We start from the raw sequence: 19,296 nt of genomic DNA, 5'->3' as shown, positions 1-19,296 counted from the left end.
TTCTGTAAAATATCTGGGAGTATGCGTGTGGAACGATTTGAAGTGGAACGATCATATAAAATTAATTGTTGGTAAGGCGGGTACCAGGTTGAGATTCATTGGGAGAGTGCTTAGAAAATGTAGTCCATCAACAAAGGAGGTGGCTTACAAAACACTCGTTCGACCTATACTTGAGTATTGCTCAGCAGTGTGGGATCCGTACCAGATCGGTACGACGGAGGAGATAGAGAAGATCCAAAGAAGAGCGGCGGGTTTCGTCACAGGGTTATTTGGTAACCGTGATAGCGTTACGGAGATGTTTAATAAACTCAAATGGCAGACTCTTCAAGAGAGGCGCTCTGCATCGCGGTGTAGCTTGCTCGCCAGGTTTCGAGAGGGTGCGTTTCTGGATGAGGTATCGAATATATTGCTTCCCCCTACTTATACCTCCCAAGGAGATCACGAATGTAAAATTAGAGAGATTAGAGCGCGCACGGAGGATTTCAGGCAGTCGTTCTTCCCGCGAACCATACGCGACTGGAACAGGGAAGGGAGGTAATGACAGTGGCACGTAAAGTGCCCTCCGCCACACACCGTTGGGTGGCTTGCGGAGTATAAATGTAGATGTAAATGTATGTTTATCTGTTGTGGTACTGGGATCTTTAATAATATGCTTGCTGTAATATCTGGTGTTTATTGTTTGATCCTGTATTGCAATCATGAATCCTTCCGTCTCACTGTATATATTGCCTTTTCTTAGCCATGTGTTGGATGCGTCTTGATCGATGTGTGGCTGTGTTAGATGATACGGGTGCTTGCCATGTAGTGTTTTCTTTTTCCAATTTACTTTCTTCGTATCTGTTGATGTTATGTGATCTAAAGGGTTGTAGAAGTGGTTATGAAATTGCAGTGGTGTAGCAGATGTATTTATAAGAGTGATTGCTTTGTGTATTTTGCTAGTTTCTGCTCGTTCTAGAGAGAATTTCCTTAAATTGTCTACCTGTCCATAATGTAGGTTTTTTATGTCGATAAATCCCCTTCCTCCTTCCTTTCTGCTTAATGTGAATCTTTCAGTTGCTGAATGTATGTGATGTATTCTATATTTGTGGCATTGTGATCGCGTAAGTGTATTGAGTGCTTCTAGGTCTGTGTTACTCCATTTCACTACTCCAAATGAGTAGGTCAATATTGGTATAGCATAAGTATTTATAGCTTTTGTCTTGTTTCTTGCTGTCAATTCTGTTTTCAGTATTTTTGTTAGTCTTTGTCTATATTTTTCTTTTAGTTCTTCTTTAATATTTGTATTATCTATTCCTATTTTTTGTCTGTATCCTAGATATTTATAGGCATGTTTTTTCCATCGCTTCTATGGAGTCACTGTGGTTATTCAATATGTAATCTTCTTGTTTAGTGTGTTTTCCCTTGACTACGCTATTTTTCTTACATTTGTCTGTTCCAAAATCCATATTTATATCATTGCTGAATCCTTCTGTTATCTTTAGTAATTGGTTGAGTTGTTGATTTGTTGCTGCCAGTAGTTTTAGATCATCCATGTATAGCAAATGTGTGATTTTGTGTGGGTATGTTCCAGTAATATTGTATCCATAATTTGTATTATTTAGCATGTTGGATAGTGGGTTCAGAGCAAGGCAGAACCAGAAAGGACTTAATGAGTCTCCTTGGTATATTCCACACTTAATCTGTATTGGCTGTGATGTGATATTATCTGAATTTGTTTGGATATTAAGTGTGGTTTTCCAGTTTTTCATTACTATGTTTAGGAACTGTATTAATTTAGGATCTACTTTGTATATTTCCAATATTTGCAGTAACCATGAGTGGGGTACACTATCAAAAGCTTTTTGGTAATCAATGTATGCGTAGTGCAGCGACCTCTGTTTGGTTTTAGCTCGATATGTCACCTCTGCATCTATTATCAGTTGCTCTTTACATCCTCATTCTCCTTTGCAACAGCCTTTTTGTTTTTCATTTATAATTTTGTTCTGTGTTGTGTCATTAATTTCTGTGTAATGACTGAAGATAATATTTTGTATATTGTTGGTAGGCAAGTTATGGAGCGAAATTTAGCTGCTTGATCTTTAGGTTTCAGATAAGTTATTCCATGTGTAAGTGTATCAGGGAATGTGTATTGGTCTTCAATGTAACTGTTAAATAATTTATATCTAAAAACAAAGATGATTTGACTTACCAAACAAAAGCGCTGGTAGGTCGATAGACACACAAACAAACACAAACATACACACGAAATTCTAGCTTTCGCAACGAACGGTTGCTTCGTCAGGAAAGAGGGAAGGAGAGGGAGAGACGAAAGGAAGTGGGTTTTAAGGGAGAGGGTAAGGAGTCATTCCAATCCCGGGAGCGGAAAGACTTGCCTTAGGGCCAATGCTTGTAATTTCTGCTTCTTTTCATCTAATTGCTCTATTGCTTCTTGTTGTGAGATTTTACCTAACCTTTTTCGTTTTTTTTCTGACATTTCATTTCTTATAAATTGTGTTAGCTGTCCGATGTCTTTTCTCAGTTTTTCTATTCTGATCTGTAGCCTGTGTTGCCATGCTGGTTTTGTGGGTTTCTTCTGTGTATTGGTTGGTTCTGATCTCTGCCTAGTGTGTATATTTAGTGTAGTGAGTGCTCCTATATAAACCAGTAGTTTTAACTCTTCCATAGTTGTGTATGATTGTGTTGGTAGTTTTTATTGTTGTTTCGACTTGTGGGTTATTTGGCGGTCTATGCAAGAATGCTCTAATGTCTGTATTTGTGTCTTTGTATTCTATACATGTCAGCTGAAATTTTTCTTCTATATGTAACACATGTGTCACTTCGCGTTCTATTTGTGCTTGTTCTGGTGGCTGTCTTAAGATTTCGTTTTCCTCCGACTGTTTAATTGATGCGTGTTGTTCTTTGTTTGTTTGCTCTGGGATGTTCGAGTCCATTACTGTATTTTCTTCTGCTTCTGATTGCACATTATTTTGTTCCAATATTTTTTGTACTTGTTGTTTGATGTTTTCTAATTCTGACTGGGGTATCCTGTTATTTTTGATTATTACACGGATCTGATCAGCTAGTCATTGTTCTGTTAAAAATTTTAATTCTGGGTATCTGGTAATAAATGTTGTGTATACTTGTGATCTGTATCCAGTTGTGTTGGTTCCTAGGTTTGTTGCTTGGTAATAACAGAACATGAGGTGTCGATTAACTTCATCTGACCATCTCATCCTCTGTTTTCCTTCTAGGGTGGTTACAGGAAGCATATCCTGCAAAACACCTCTATTTGGATTTGAATCATTTACCAGTTGGCTAGCAGTGTCGTTACCATTGTGGGCGGGCATAGGGTTCAAGCGTCGTCCCCGACCATGACGGCGCTTGTCCGAGGCTTCTTTAGTTCTGTCCTGAACCAACTAATCACACTAAAGGGGGGGGGGGGTTAGCCCTATTAGTGGTTTGTTCTTTTCGTCGCCTTTTACGACAGGCAGAACATACCGGAGGCCTATTCTTTTCCCGGGCCTCCACGGGATTTATTATTATTATTATTATTATTATTGACTTTTTTTTCTCAGACTTAAGTCTGGTTAAAAATGGAACGTGACGCGGACCTCGGTCAAGCGTGACTTCCTTGTAACTGTATGGTATATGTTATATTGCATTTAGGAACTTTCGGGTAATTGAACATGTATCAATAATTACAGATTTTTGTAGCTGTATGTATATGTTTGGATGTAGCTGTATTGCATTGATGTACTGGTGGATATTGTGAGGTATGACTCCTGTAGTTGATAGTATAATTGGGATAATGTCGACTTTATCCTGATGCCACATGTCTTTGACTTCCTCAGCCAGTTGGATGTATTTTTCAATTTTTTCTCCTGTTTTCTTTTGTATATTTGTTGTATTGGGTATGGATATTTCGATTAGTTGTGTTAATTTCTTCTTTTTATTGGTGAGTATGATGTCAGGTTTGTTATGTGGCGTTGTTTTATCTGTTATAATGGTTCTGTTCCAGTATAATTTGTATTCATCATTCTCCAGTACATTTTGTGGTGTATACTTGTATGTAGGAACGTGTTGTTTTATAAGTTTATGTTGTAAGGCAAGCTGTTGATGTCTTATTTTTGCGACGTTGTCATGTCTTCTGGGGTATTCTGTATTTGCTAGTATTGTACATCCGCTTGTGATGTGATCTACTGTTTCTATTTGTTGTTTACAAAGTCTGCATTTATCCGTTGTGGTATTGGGATCTTTAATAATATGCTTGCTGTAATACCTGGTGTTTATTGTTTGATCCTGTATTGCAATCATGAATCCTTCTGTCTCACTATATATATTGCCTTTTCTTAGCCATGTGTTGGATGCGTCTTGATCGATGTGTGGCTGTGTTAGATGATACGGGTGCTTGCCATGTAGTGTTTTCTTTTTCCAATTTACTTTCTTCATGTCTGTTGATGTTATGTGATCTAAAGGGTTGTAGAAGTGGTTATGAAATTGCAGTGGTGTAGCCGATGTATTTATATGAGTGATTGCTTTGTGTATTTTGCTAGTTTTTGCTCATTCTAGAAAGAATTTTCTTAAATTGTCTACCTGTCCATAATTTAGGTTTTTTATGTCGATGAATCCCCTTCCTCCTTCCTTTCTGCTTAATGTGAATCTTTCTGTTGCTGAATGTATGTGATGTATTCTATATTTGTGGCATTGTGATCGTGTAAGTGTATTGAGTGCTTCTAGGTCTGTGTTACTCCATTTCACTACTCCAAATGAGTAGGTCAATATTGGTATGGCATAGGTATTTATAGCTTTTGTCTTGTTTCTTGCTGTCAATTCTGTTTTCAGTATTTTTGTTAGTCTTTGTCTATATTTTTCTTTTAGTTCTTCTTTGATATTTGTATTATCTATTCCTATTTTTTGTCTGTATCCTAGATATTTATAGGCATCTGTTTTTTCCATCGCTTCTATGCAGTCGCTGTGGTTATCCAATATGTAATCTTCTTGTTTAGTATGTTTTCCCTTGACTATGCTATTTTTCTTACATTTGTCTGTTCCAAAAGCCATACTTATATCATTGCTGAATCCTCCTGTTATCTTTAGTAATTGGTTGAGTTGTTGATTTGTTGCTGTCAGTAGTTGTAGATCATCCATGTATAGCAAATGTGTGATTTTGTTTGGGTATGTTCCAGTAATATTGTATCCATAATTTGTATTATTTAGCATGTTGGATAGTGGGTTCAGAGCAAGGCAGAACCAGAAAGGACTTAATGAGTCTCCTTGGTATATTCCACGCTTAATCTGTATTGGCTGTGATGTGGTATTATTTGAATTTGTTTGGATATTAAGTGTGGTTTTCCAATTTTTCATTACTATGTTTAGGAACTGTGTCAATTTAGGATCTACTTTATATATTTCCAATATTTGTAGTAACCATGAGTGGGGTACACTATCAAAAGCTTTTTGGTAATCGATGTATGCGTAGTGTAGCGACCTTTGTTTAGTTTTAGCTTGATATGTCACCTCTGCATCTATTATCAGTTGCTCTTTACATCCTCGTGCTCCTTTGCAACAGCCTTTTTGTTCTTCATTTATAATTTTGTTCTGTGTTGTATGTGTCACTAGTTTCTGTTTAATGACTGAAGTTAATATTTTGTATATTGTTGTTAGGCATGTTATGGGGCGATATTTAGCTGGGTTCGCTGTGTCTGCTTGATCTTTAGGTTTCAGATAAGTTATTCCACGTGTAAGTGTATCAGGGAATGTGTATGGGTCTGCAATGTAACTGTTAAATAATTTAGTTAGATGTGAATGTGTTGCGGTGAACTTCTTTAACCAGAAATTTGCTATTTTATCATTTCCAGGGGCTTTCCAATTGTGAGTAGAATTAATTGCTTGGATGACTTCATGTTGCAAAATTGTCACTTCACTTCAGGCATTTGTGGTATCATCTTGTATGTGTCTGTTTCTGCTTGTATCCACCGTGCATGGCTGTTATGTTGTACCGGGTTTGACCATATGTTGCTCCAGATGTGTTCCATGTCTGTTATGTTTGGTGGATTGTTTATTTCAATGTGTGTGTTATCTATTGTCTGGTAAAATTTCTTTTGGTTTGCGTTGAATGTTTGGTTTTGTTTCCTTCTATTTTAATTTTTTTTGTACCTTCTGAGTCGTTTGGCGAATGCTTGTAATTTCTGCTTCTTTTCGTCTAATTGCTCTGTCGCTTCTTGTTGTGAGATTTTACCTAACCTTTTTCGTTTTTTTTCCGAGATTTCATTTCTTATAAATTGTGTTAGCTGTCCGATGTCTTTTCTCAGTTTTTCTATTTTGATCTGTAGCCTGTGTTGCCATGCTGGTTTTGTGGGTTTCTTCTGTGTGTTGGTTCGTTCTGATCTCTGCCTAGTGTGTATATTTAGTGTAGTGAGTGCTCCTATATATACCAGTAGTTGTAACTCTTCCATAGTTGTGTTTTCATTTATTTTGTTGTGTATGATTGTGTTGATAGTTTTTATTGTTGTTTCGACTTGTGGGTTATTTGGTGGTCTATGTAAGAATGGTCTAATGTCTGTATTTGTGTCTTTGTATTCTATATATGTTAGCTGAAATTTTTCTTCTATATCTAATATCTGTGTCACTTTGTGTTCTATTTGTGCTTGTTCTGGTGGCTGCCTTACGATTTCGTTTTCCTCTGATTGTTTAATTGGTGCGTGTTGTTCTTTGTTTGTTTGCTCTGGTGGTGGTGGTGGTTGTTGGATGTTTAAGGGGGACTAAACAGCGAAGGTCATCAGTCCCCCATTCCAAAATCAGGCGAGCCGAAAATCTACGAATCAGATAAAAACCAAAGGGGGAGGAGACGTCCCCCCAGGCGCTAAAAGAACACAAATGCAGCAACGAACACTACAGACAAGAACAGAACAGAGGAACACCAGACAGAAAGAAACAGAAGAAAGGAAGAGGGCCGGAGACTGGTTGACTGACCACGAGATCAAAAAAGGGAAAGAGTCAACCATCTCACGGCCTACCAGAACAGCAACAGACACGAGGACAAAAGACACAGAAAGGGAAAGGCGCAGGACCTCCCTAAATCGAACCATAAAAAGGACTACCACGGATAAAATTTAAAACGTCAGCAGCCATGGAGGCATCGTCAGATAAAACCAAAGCCAAAGTGCCCGAGAGATTAAAAGATTGCCGGAGTGTGCGCAGTCGAGGACACTCCAGCAAAATGTGGCCGACCGTCAGCCGGGACCCACACTGACACAAGGGGGGATCCTCCCGACGCAAGAGATGGCCGTGCGTCAGGTACGTATGGCCGATGCGCAGCCGACACAGGACTACCGAGTCCCTGCGAGAAGCCCGCAGGGAGGAACGCCACACATCGGTCGTCTCCTTGACAGCCCGCAGTTTATTCGGGGCTGTCATGCCACGCCACTCAGCAGCCCACATCCCAAGTACCTTACGGCGCAACACCAGCTGCTGGTCGCGAGCCGTAAGGCCGATCTCCAAAGCTGGGGCGTCTATCGCCCCTTTGGCCAGCCTGTCTACACGTTCGTTCCCTGGGATGCCAACATGACCGGGCGTCCAAACCAGGACCACTGAACCACCAGAACGGGCAATGGCGGAAACAGCCTCCTGAATGGAGGACACCAGAGGAGAGGAGGGATAGCAGCGGTCGATGGCCTGAAGGCTGCTCAGGGAGTCACTGCAGATGACAACGGACCTACCTGAGCAGAAACGCATGTGCTCAAGAGCGCGCAAGATGGCCACCAGCTCTGCAGTAAAAATACTGCAGCCAGCCGGCAAGGAGCGTTGCTCAATATGGTCAGAGTGAGCAAAGGCGTAGGCAGTGCGACCATCAACCAGGGAACCATCAGTGTAGACAGGCTCACAGCCCGGAAATGATTCGAGGAGCGCAAGAAAACGGCGACGGAGGGCCACAGGCGGAACCGAGTCCTTAGGGCCCTGTGCCAAATCCAGACGGACAGACGGCCGGGACAAACACCAGGGAGGCGTAGGTGTATGGACCCGGAAGGGAGGCAGAAGAGGGAATGACCCCAGTTCTGACAGCAGGGACTGGACACGGACAGCTACGGAAAGCCCAGACCTAGGTCGCCGTTCGGGCAGATGGAGGACCATGGCAGGGAAAAGCAGGCGACGATTGGGATGGCCTGGCGAGCAATGCACGTGGACAGCATAGTCGGCGAGCAGTCGATGGCGGCGAAACCGCAGCGGGGGAACCCCGGCCTCCACCAGTAAACTATCCACGGGGCTCGTACGAAAAGCGCCAGTTGCAAGCCGGACCCCACAGTGGTGTATTGGGTCTAACAACTTCAACACTGTGGGTGACGCAGACCCATAGGCCAGGCTCCCATAATCAAGCCGGGACTGCACAAGGGCTCTGTACAATTGCAGTAGCGTGCAGCGATCTGCACCCCAAGACGTGTGGCTAAGGCAGCGGAGGGCGTTGAGGTGCCGCCAGCATTTTTGCTTCAGCTGAGTAACATGAGGAACCCATGTGAGCCGGGCATCAAACACGAGTCCCAAGAAGCGGCAAGTGTCCACCACATCAAGCAGGTGGCCGTCGAGGTAAAGTTCAGGATGAGGGTGGACCGTCCGACGCCTGCAGAAGTGCATAACCCGAGTCTTGGCAGCAGAGAACTGAAAACCATGAGCCTGAGCCCATGATGCTGCCTTGCGAACGGCGACTTGCAACCTGCGTTCGGCGACTCCCGTAGTCGTGGAGCTAAATGAGATGCAGAAGTCGTCGGCATACAAAGAAGGAGACACCGACGACCCCACTGCTGCAGCCAGACCATTAATGGCCACTAGAAATAACGAGACGCTCAACACCGAGCCCTGCGGGACCCCATTTTCCTGTATATAAGAGGAACTAGAGGTGGCACCGACTTGCACCCGGAAAGAGCGGCGCAATAAAAAGCTTTGAAGAAAAGCCGGGAGCCGACCACGAAGACCCCACCCATGCAACGTGGCGAGGATGTGATGCCTCCATGTGGTGTCATACGCCTTCCGCAGATCAAAAAATACAGCAACAAGGTGCTGACGTCGGGCAAAAGCCGTACGGACAGCAGATTCCAGCCGCACCAAATTGTCCACTGCAGACCGGCCCCGACGGAAGCCACCCTGGGATGGAGCGAGGAGACCGCGCGACTCAAGGACCCAACACAAACGCCGCCCCACCATACGTTCGAGCAATTTGCACAAAACGTTGGTGAGGGTAATGGGACGATAGCTGTCCACCGCCAGTGGGTCCGCACCGGGCTTCACGATGGGGACAATAAGACCCTCTCGCCATTGCGACGGGAACACGCCCTCGTTCCAAATGCGGTTAAAGATGGCGAGGATGTGTCTCTGGCAGTCCCTGGAGAGATGCTTCAGCATCTGCGCATGGATGCAGTCCGGACCTGGTGCTGTATCAGGGCAATCGGCGAGGGCAGCGAGGAGTTCCCTCTCGCTGAAAGAAGCATTGTATGTTTCATAATGACGCGTGTGGAATGAGAATGGCGTCCGCTCGGCTCGCTCCTTTAGAGAGCGAAAGGCGGGGGGATAGGATGCAGTCGCAGAGCTCTGAGCAAAGTGCGCGGCTAGCCGTTCAGCAATGGCGGCAGCGTCCGTGCAGACAGCGCCGTCCAAGGACAGCCCAGGGACACCCACAGGGGTCTGGGAGCCATAAATCCGCCGGATACGGGACCACACGTGCGAGGACGAGACACGGGAGCCCAGGGAGGAGACGTACCTCTCCCAGCACTCCTGCTTACGCCGTGCAATAAGTCGACGGGCGAAGGCACGGAGCCTCTTAAAGGCGATGAGGGTCTCCAGAGACGGGTGCCGCCTATGACGCTGGAGAGCCCGCCTACGGTCGCGAATAGCCTCAGCAATCTCCGGCGACCACCAGGGGACAGCCTTCCGCCGAGGGAGGCCAGAGGAACGGGGGATGGTAGCCTCGGCCGCTGAAACGATGGACGTGGTTAAAACACGGACCACCTCGTCAATGTCACCCTGTGGGGGAGACGCAATGGTTACAGCGGAAGTAAAAGCTGGCCAGTCAGCCCTGTGGAAAGCCCAGCGGGGCAAGCGCCCAGAAGAATGACACTGTGGCAGTGACAAATAGATGGGAAAATGGTCACTACCACACAGGTCAGGATGCACCCTCCAGTGGAGGGATGGGACAAGTCCAGGGCTGCAAATAGAGAGATCGATGGCCGAGAACGAGCCATGGGCCACACTGAAATGCGTGGGAGCACCGGTGTTTAAGAGGCTAAGGTCGAGCTGAGCCAACACATGCTCCACGGCCCGACCACGATCATCGGAGACAGTCCCACCCCATAGAGGGTTGTGGGCATTGAAATCGCCCAGCAGCAAAAAAGGTGGCGGCAGTTGTGCTATCAGAGCAGCCAGGACATGCTGCGCGACAGTACCATCAGGTGGAAGGTAAATACTGCAGACGGTGATAGCCTGTGGCGTCCACACCCGAACAGCGACAGCCTCTAAAGCTGTTTGTAGAGGTACAAACTCGCTGTGAAGAGAGTTCAGGACATATATGCAGACGCCACCAGACACCCTTTCGTAAGTTGCCCGGTTCTTAAAATAACCCCGATAGCCACGGAGGGCGGGGGTTCGCATTGCTGGAAACCAAGTTTCCTGCAGAGCAATGCAAAGGAAAGGATGACGGCTGATAAGTTGGCGGAGCTCAGCTAAATGTTGGAAGAAACCGCTGCAGTTCCACTGGAGGATGGTACTGGCCATTGCTGGGAAAGGCGTGACGGGACGGGGAAGGCAGATTACGCCACTGGGTCACCCGCTGCCTCCAAGTGAGCACCTGTGCCAGTGCTTTCCATGGCGTCGGAGGGACTGGCGAGATCGAGGTCCTCAGCGGACGCCAGGATCTCCACCTCGTCCTCAGACGCAGAGGTTGAAGGTTGCGGTGGGACAGGTGCCACCGCTATGTCAGGATGCTTGGGAGCCTTTTTCTTCAACGGCTTCGCACGCTGTGCCTTGGGAGGGTCTGGCCGGGAGGGCCCCACTGGGTCAGTCTCAGGGACGGACGACGACCGTGAAGCCCTATGACCAGCGACCGGTTGTTGCTTCAAAGCTTTGCGGGTATCCGCTTTGACACTGGGCAAAGCCTGGGAAGGGAGGGCCCCAAGGGACCCCTTCCTGGCTAGAGTAGCCGAAGAAGCCCTACGCTTCTCCGGCTGGGAAGGGGGGACGAATGTCCCCGATGGTTGGGGTGGTGTCGCTCCTGGAGTAGATGGAGCAACAGAGGGCGAAGTGCCCCCCACAACCTAGGGGGCCGGGTCATTGTGACATAGCTGAGAGGCAACAGTACGTGACGACACGGGAGAGGATCGGACCGCTGTTGCAGCAGCGGCATAGGTGGATGTCATGGGCACAGGATGGAGCCGCTCATATTTCCGCCGTGCCTCTGTGTAGGTCAGGCGGTCCAGGGTCTTATATTCCATTATCCTCCTTTCCTTCTGGAAGATCCGACAGTCCGGTGAGCAGGGGGAATGGTGTTCTCCACAGTTAACACAGACAGGAGGCGGAGCACATGGAGTATCAGGATGCGAAGGACGTCCGCAATCCCGACACGTGATGCTGGAAGTACAGCGAGATGACATGTGCCCGAACTTCCAGCATTTAAAACACCGCATCGGAGGAGGGATATATGGTTTCACATCACAACGGTAAACCATCACCTTAACCTTTTCGGATAAGACATCACCCTCAAAGGCCAAGAGGAAGGCACCGGTGGCTACCTGATTATCCCTCGGACCCCGATGGACGCGCCGGACGAAGTGAACACCTCGTCGTTCGAGGTTGGCGCGTAATTCATCGTCGGACTGCAGAAGAAGATCCCTATGGAATATAATACCCTGGACCATGTTGAGACTCTTATGCGGCGCGATGGTAACTGAAACATTCCCCAACTTGTCACAATTGAGCAACCTCCGTGACTGGGCAGAGGATGCCGTTTTGATGAGCACAGAGCCAGAGCGCATCTTGGACAAGCCCTCCACCTCCCCGAACTTGTCCTCTAAATGCTCCACAAAAAACTGGGGCTTGGTCGACACGAACGATTCTCCATCAACCCGCGTACACACAAGGTACCGGGGTGAATATTCGCCACTGCCTTCTTTAACAAGACGTTCCTCCCATGGAGTAGCTAGGGAGGGAAACGATCTCTGATCCAATTTCTTCCCGTTGAGGTTAGACCTCGATCGCTTAGAGACTGCTGGTGGAGGCCCACCAGCGATAGATGATGTACCACGCTTCATTGCGGGTCATCCGCCCTGATGCCACCTACTCCGACCAAGGGCCCTCCCCACGGGCGCCACCCAGCCACAGCAAAGGCCACCTGGCAGGATGGCCGTTGCCGGGAGTCCCGATGCCCCAGGGAGATGGGCATCTACTCCTTGGCATACGTGGGGAGTGAACGGCGCAGGCATCAGTAGAGCGATCCCTGTGTTGTCAGGGGGCTACAACCAAGAGGGTACATGGCGACCCCACCACAACGGACTGGCTACCGTGCTGGATCTTAGGTGCAAAAGTGGCCAAGGTCGTCGTCACAGTTAAAAGAAACACTGCAGAGTGCAGCGTGGTAATCGCCCAAGAGATCGAAAACGAGCGGGACACCATTGCAACGACGAGAAAGACGGCTATAGGTCTAATTGCACGAAGGATACAGTGCACCACGTAAGGTGCCCTTCCCCAATTGGCTCGCTCTTCGGAAGAATTTAGATAGATGGAGGTCAAACCCGAGAGGGGACCATCACATAAGGCCGAAACGTTGGAGACTCCTTTTAGTCGCCTCTTACGACAGGCAGGAATACCGCGGGCCTATTCTAACCCCCGAACCCGCAGGGGGCGTTTGCTCTGGGATGTTTGAGTCCATTACTGTATTTTCTTCTTCTTCTGATTGCACATTATTTTGTTCCAGTATTTTTTGTACTTGTTGTTTGATGTTATCTAATTCTGACTGGGGTATCCTGTTATTTTTTATTATTACACGGATCTGATCAGCTAGACGTTGTTCTGTTAAAAATTTTAATTCTGGGTATCTGGTAATAAATGTTGTGTATACTTGTGATCTGTATCCAGTTGTGTTGGTTCCTAGGTTTGTTGCTTGGTAATAACAGAACATGAGGTGTCGATTAACTTCATCTGACCATCTCATCCTCTGTCTTTGTTTTCCTTCTAGGGTGGTTGCAGGAAGAATATCCTGCAAAACACCTCTATTTGGATTTAAATCATTTTCCAGTTGGCTAGCAGTGTCATTACCATTGTGGGCGGGCATAGGGTTCAAGCGTCGTCCCCGACCATAACAGCGCTTGTCCGAGGCTTCATTAGTTCTGTCCTGAACCAACTAATCACACTAAAAGGGGGGTTAGCCCTATTAGTGGTTTGTTCTTTTCGTCGCCTTTTACGACTGGCAGAACATACCGGAGGCCTATTCTTTTCCCGGGCATTATTATTATTATTATTATTATTATTATTATTATTATTATTATTATCTTTCCTTTCTCAGACCTTAGGTCTGGTTCGGAATGAAAGTGACGCGGACCTTGATCAAGCGTCACTTCCTTTTAACTGTACGGTATATGTTACATTGCGTTTAGGAACTTTCGGGTAATTGAACATGTATCAATAATTACGGATTTCTGAAGTTGTATATATAAGTTTGGATGTAGCTGTATTACATTGATGTACTGGTGGATATTGCGTGGTATGACTCCTGTAGTTGAAAGTATAATTGGTATAATGTCAACTTTATCCTGATGCCACATGTCCTTGACTTCCTCAGCCAGTTGGATGTATTTTTCAATTTTTTCTCCTGTTTTCTTCTGTATATTTGCTGTATTGGGTATGGATATTTCAATTAGTTGTGTTAATTTCTTCTTTTTATTGGTGAGTATGATGTCAGGTTTGTTATGTGGCGTTGTTTTATCTGTTATAATGGTTCTGTTCCAGTATAATTTGTATTCATCATTCTCCAGTACATTTTGTGGTGTATACTTGTATGTAGGAACGTGTTGTTTTAAAAGTTTATGTTGTAAGGCAAGCTGTTGATGTATTATTTTTGCGACGTTGTCATGTCTTCTGGGGTATTCTGTATTTGCTAGTATTGTACATCCGCTTGTGATGTGATCTACTGTTTCTATTTGTTGTTTGCAAAGTCTGCATTTATCTGTTGTGGTATTGGGATCTTTAATAATATGCTTGCTGTAATATCTGGCGTTTATTGTTTGATCCTGTATTGCAATCATGAATCCTTCTGTCTCACTGTATATATTGCCTCTTCTTAGCCATGTGTTGGATGCGTCTTGATCGATGTGTGGCTGTGTTAGATGATACGGGTGCTTGCCATGTAGTGTTTTCTTTTTCCAATTTACTTTCTTTGTATCTGTTGATGTTATGTGATCTAAAGGGTTGTAGAGGTGGTTATGAAATTGTAGTGGTGTAGCCGATGTATTTATGTGGGTGATTGCTTTGTGTATTTTGCTAGTTTCTGCTCGTTCTAGAGAGAATTTCCTTAAATTGTCCACCTGTCCATAATGTAGGTTTTTTATGTCGATAAATCCCCTTCCTCCTTCCTTTCTGCTTAATGTGAATCTTTCTGTTGCTGAATGTATGTGATGTATTCTATATTTGTGGCATTGTGATCGTGTAAGTGTATTGAGTGCTTCTAGGTCTGTGTTACTCCATTTCACTACTCCAAATGAGTAGGTCAATATTGGTATGGCATAGGTATTTATAGCTTTTGTCTTGTTTCTTGCTGTCAATTCTGTTTTCAGTATTTTTGTTAGTCTTTGTCTATATTTTTCTTTTAGCTCTTCCTTAATATTTCTATCATCTATTCCTATTTTTTTTGTCTGTATCCTAGATATTTATAGGCATCTGTTTTTTCCATCGCTTCTATGCAGTCGCTGTGGTTATCCAATATGTAATCTTCTTGTTTAGTGTGTTTTCCCTTGAGAAATATTATAAGAAAGTATTTCATCTTGTTATCAATTAATTTTTTCAATGAATTTATTACATTCTACAAAAAATTCAAACACAAACACAACATTTTTCAACTTTAATGGCAGTAACTGAAGCAATTTTTGAGAAATACGTACAAGCATTAACCCTACAAGTACAAGGAGATACACATACATTCTTGTGTGTGTGTTTAATGCAATGTTCCCCATTTCCTGCATTAGATACAATAAATATCAATTATAATTCACTTTTACATTAAATTTCTGGTTTTCTGTAGCATTCCTTTTTACGATCCTAGCAACTATTCCAATTATGGAATAAAAGTTGTCCATTTTATACAGAAAAAACTGAAATCACCTGTAGTTTGTGGGCCAGACTGTTCAACAGTTTTTACTGTACTCCTGAGTCACTTTTTCTTACTATTTGTTTAAAAAGTAATTTTAGCTTTGGTCTGTAGCAGAAATCAATATGACAATCACATATGTGAAACATTACTCACAGCTATTGGTACCCATGTCCTGATGAGGTATAATGATTGTCAAATACAGTAGATACATTAGTGTTCTGCACTGTACGTATCATTCCAATCATTCCACTCTGGGTGAATTAACAGAAACTATAGTCCGGCACAATAGCTGAATGGTTTGCGCGTTGAATTGCCATTCACGGGAGCCTGGGTTCAATTCCCGGCTGGGGTGGGAGATTTTCTCCCCTAAGGGACTGGGTGTTGTGCTGTCATTATCATTTCATCCCCATTGTCGGTGTGGACGTCACACAATGTGGCGCCGCACTCAGTACGACTTGCACTTGGTGCCCAAACTTCCCACCTGGGAACTCCCGGCCACAGACACCATATGATAATTTCCATTACCAAGAGAAACTACAGCTTCAACCACTGAAAGTTATGGTTACATACATGCACACACAACTACAGTTGAATGTGAGTTGCGTGTGTGTGTGGGGGTGGGTGGGGGGGGGGGGGGTGGGGGGGTCGAAAGCTATATCTGCGACAATCTTTTTGTTGTGCCTATCTGCGACCCAGTATCTCTGCTATATAGTGAGTAGCAACTTTCCTTAACACAATATTATTACATTCCATTCAGGATTTTCCATTGTTTGACTCAAAGAAATTTCCTCCTTATGAAAATGTGAAATTTACAATTTACGATTATTTTGTAGGAAAGCATTTTCTACTGTGCATTAAACAATTTTTAGAATTTAATCCGTACAGGTGCATAGCTAGTGGTCCACAAACTGTAAAGATACTTGTGCGCAAAATCATTGCAGGAATCTCTTGAGAAGAAATCTCCAAATCATTATTTCCAATTAATGTAATTTGGATTGTTTTCTAATGAAATATTCCTGAAGTACTAATAAGAGTATGTCAGTAACTCACACGATCTACTAAATCAATTTTTGTGATTTTGTAAATAATATACAACAAATTTCAAAATTTTGTGGATAACATACCCAAGTAAAAATAGAAAAGAAAGAGAAGGCAATGGCAGCTTGAACGTCATTGACTCCAATTCCTCCTTGCGGCGTGCTTGACTGGCTCCACTGATTTGTTAAGTAACAGAAGCCGACAAAATACAAAAATGTCCATAAACCTGAAACAAATTCAATCATGCACTGACTATGCCACAATACATTTTATCTATATTGATCCACAGTTCACAAGAATTTGGTGTTGTTATAACAAGGAAACAGATTCAACTTCACAAAGAGAAAACAAGTTTAAAGAAAAGAAAGGGGGCCAACTAGCACTTTGGTTTCTTATGTCAGCATCTTTAGTGTGACACACATAATAAAACAACAAGCTGTTAAATTATGGTTTTGATAGATACGAACTGTTCTTAGTCTAACAGAACAAATTCATTTTACAGTTACAATTTAGTGACAACTTACATAATCTGTATAGTAATGAAATTTAGTCACAGTAAGTATAAGAAGTAATTAAGAAAGTAGGAAACTATCACAAAACTTAACTAACATGTTCAACTGTATCCTACCAGTCAGTCATTTTTTCACAGATCCTTTTCTATTTGTATTTTTATTTTGTCAAATGCAGAAAACTTCAATAGTATCCTGAGAAGAAATGTTGACATGATAGTGCAACTTTAAAAAAAAATCATGTTGCTTCTTTCTCTACTCTTAGGAACTTTTACAAAACTAGCACTTGCTAGCAATATCAAACCAGCAAGGTAAAAAATTATTTTTTCAAAATTAAATTTCACAAGGTAGTAGCATATAACAAGCTGTGCAGATTGCCTTAGCTTTCAATATAGGAAGCAGTGTTTCCTGACAGTTCCAGTCTTGATGTGGACCAATCTAATAGTTAATCACAAATGCACTTTGGTAAAATGTGTACCGTAAGTTTATAACACGATCCATTAAGTAAATTCAAATTCTTGTTACCATTCTCAGAGAGATGACATGTACCATGCAGCTCTCCATGATAGTCTATTCTGTATAATTACGAGGGTCATTTTTAAAGTAAGAACCATTAGTACATTGTGCCCATGCATCCTGTCGTGTGACATTTGTTCATGGTCAGCCACTCTTGGCCCGTCTCTCATGACGCCACCAATACATTTTATGTCTCTGTCGTTGGTTGTATGGTTATACTGCTTCGTTTGTCACCACGTTAATCATTACTCACACTGACTGAAGTGCACTTGTTTATTCGGTTCTTCAATGTGAAACAAGTTCGTCCTGCTGAAATTCAACAGCAGTATGTTTAACTTCATGGTGCAGATGTAAAGAACGACAGAAATATGCGAAAATGGTATAGGCTGTTTAAACAAGGAAGGGCAAATGTCTATGATGATGAACAATCTGGATGGCCTATTGTCACAAATGAAGAGTTAACCCAAAGATTTGAGGAGGTAATTCGCTAAAACAGGCACCTTACTACTGGCGAGCTGCATTGGAAATTTCCGTAAGTTTCCAGATCCATAGTTTATCACAGTGTCACTAATAAACTTTCACAATAATAAAGTATGCAAGATGGGTGCCAAAAATGCTGACAGAAGAACACAAAACAAAGCAAATGACACATTCTTTGTCTTTTTTTTTTTTTTTGTGGGGTTTAAGGGCACTCAACTACTGAGGTCATTAGCGCCCAGTCACTGTTAGAGCACATGGAATCTAGTAAAACTCAAGGGGAGGGGGGACACCAGAAAGACCTGACAAAGATGCAGATAAAATAAGTAAAAAGGTTAGATGTCTTTGGACAAGCCAATCAAAGTTATAAAACGCAGAACACGAGCAGCTGCTCGAGTGTCATCAGCTAAAATATCCGGTAAAGTAGATGGCAGGGACAGGACAACACGAGATTGACTAAAGCGGGGACACGACAATAAAACATGGCGCACTGTTAATGCCTGACCACAAGGGCACTGCGGGGCTGGGTCACCGGAGAGCAGGTAGCGGTGGCTAAACCGGCAATGCCCAATCCGCAACTTGGTCAGAAAGACCTCCTCTCGCCGAGATGGTCGGGAGGAGGTTGTCCAAGCAGTTGGGAGCGGTTTTACTGCCCGGAGCTTGTTTCCTTGGAGGGATGACCAAGCATCCCACCATAACGACACAAGCCTCTTACAAACATCCCCACGAACGTCAGATGACAGGACACAATGGGAGGCTGGCCGAGGCAGGAGGACTGCAGCCTTGGCTGCAGCATCCGCAGCCTCATTCCCAGGCACTCCTACATGTCCGGGAACCCACAGAAAGCTGACAGGAGAACCATTATCAGCGAAAGAATCGAGGGACTGCTGTATCCGTTGAATCAAGGGATGGACCGGATAGGGAGCTCCAAGGCTCTGAAGAGCACTGAGTGAGTCAGAGCAGAGTACATACGATGAATGGCGGTGGCGGCGGGCATACTGAACGGCCTGATGGAGAGCAAAAAGCTCGGCCGTAAAGCTCGAACATTGGTCGAGGAGCCGGTATTTAAAGGTGGCGGCCCCGACGACAAAGGCACAGCCGACACCATCGTCAGTTTTGGAGCCATCGGTGTAAATAAAGGTGTGACCGGCAAGTCGAGCACGAAGTTCGACAAACCGTGAGCAGTACACTGCAGCCGGAGTACCCTCCTTCGGGAGTGAGCAGAGGTCGAGATAAATATGAACAGGAGCCTGGAGCCAAGGTGGTGTCTGGCTCTCACCCTCTCTGGAGGTGGTAGGGAAGGCAAAATCCAATTGTCGAAGCAGGCGACGGAAGCGGACTCCGGGGGGCAGCAGGGCAGACACATACAACCCGTACTGACTGTCGAGAGAATTGGCGAAAAAGGACTGGTAAGAAGGGTGGTCGGGCATAGACAAC

At 44.2% G+C, this 19,296-nt stretch overlaps 1 protein-coding gene across 1 annotated transcript in view; it reads right to left on the bottom strand.

Annotated features, from left to right (window-relative positions):
• LOC126457883 (synaptogyrin) overlaps positions 1-19,296 on the bottom strand; it is a 73,288-nt gene that overhangs the window by 17,693 nt on the left and 36,299 nt on the right. The window contains exon 3 of the mRNA XM_050094552.1: positions 16,444-16,583. Coding sequence (XP_049950509.1) covers positions 16,444-16,583 — 140 coding nt within the window. The remainder of the gene's footprint in view (positions 1-16,443; positions 16,584-19,296) is intronic.

This window comes from Schistocerca serialis, chromosome 2, assembly GCF_023864345.2.
Source record: "Schistocerca serialis cubense isolate TAMUIC-IGC-003099 chromosome 2, iqSchSeri2.2, whole genome shotgun sequence".
Taxonomy (NCBI): Eukaryota; Metazoa; Arthropoda; class Insecta; order Orthoptera; family Acrididae; genus Schistocerca; species Schistocerca serialis.
Note: the sequence above shows the minus strand (reverse complement) of the source record. Positions and strands in the feature narration are given on the sequence as shown.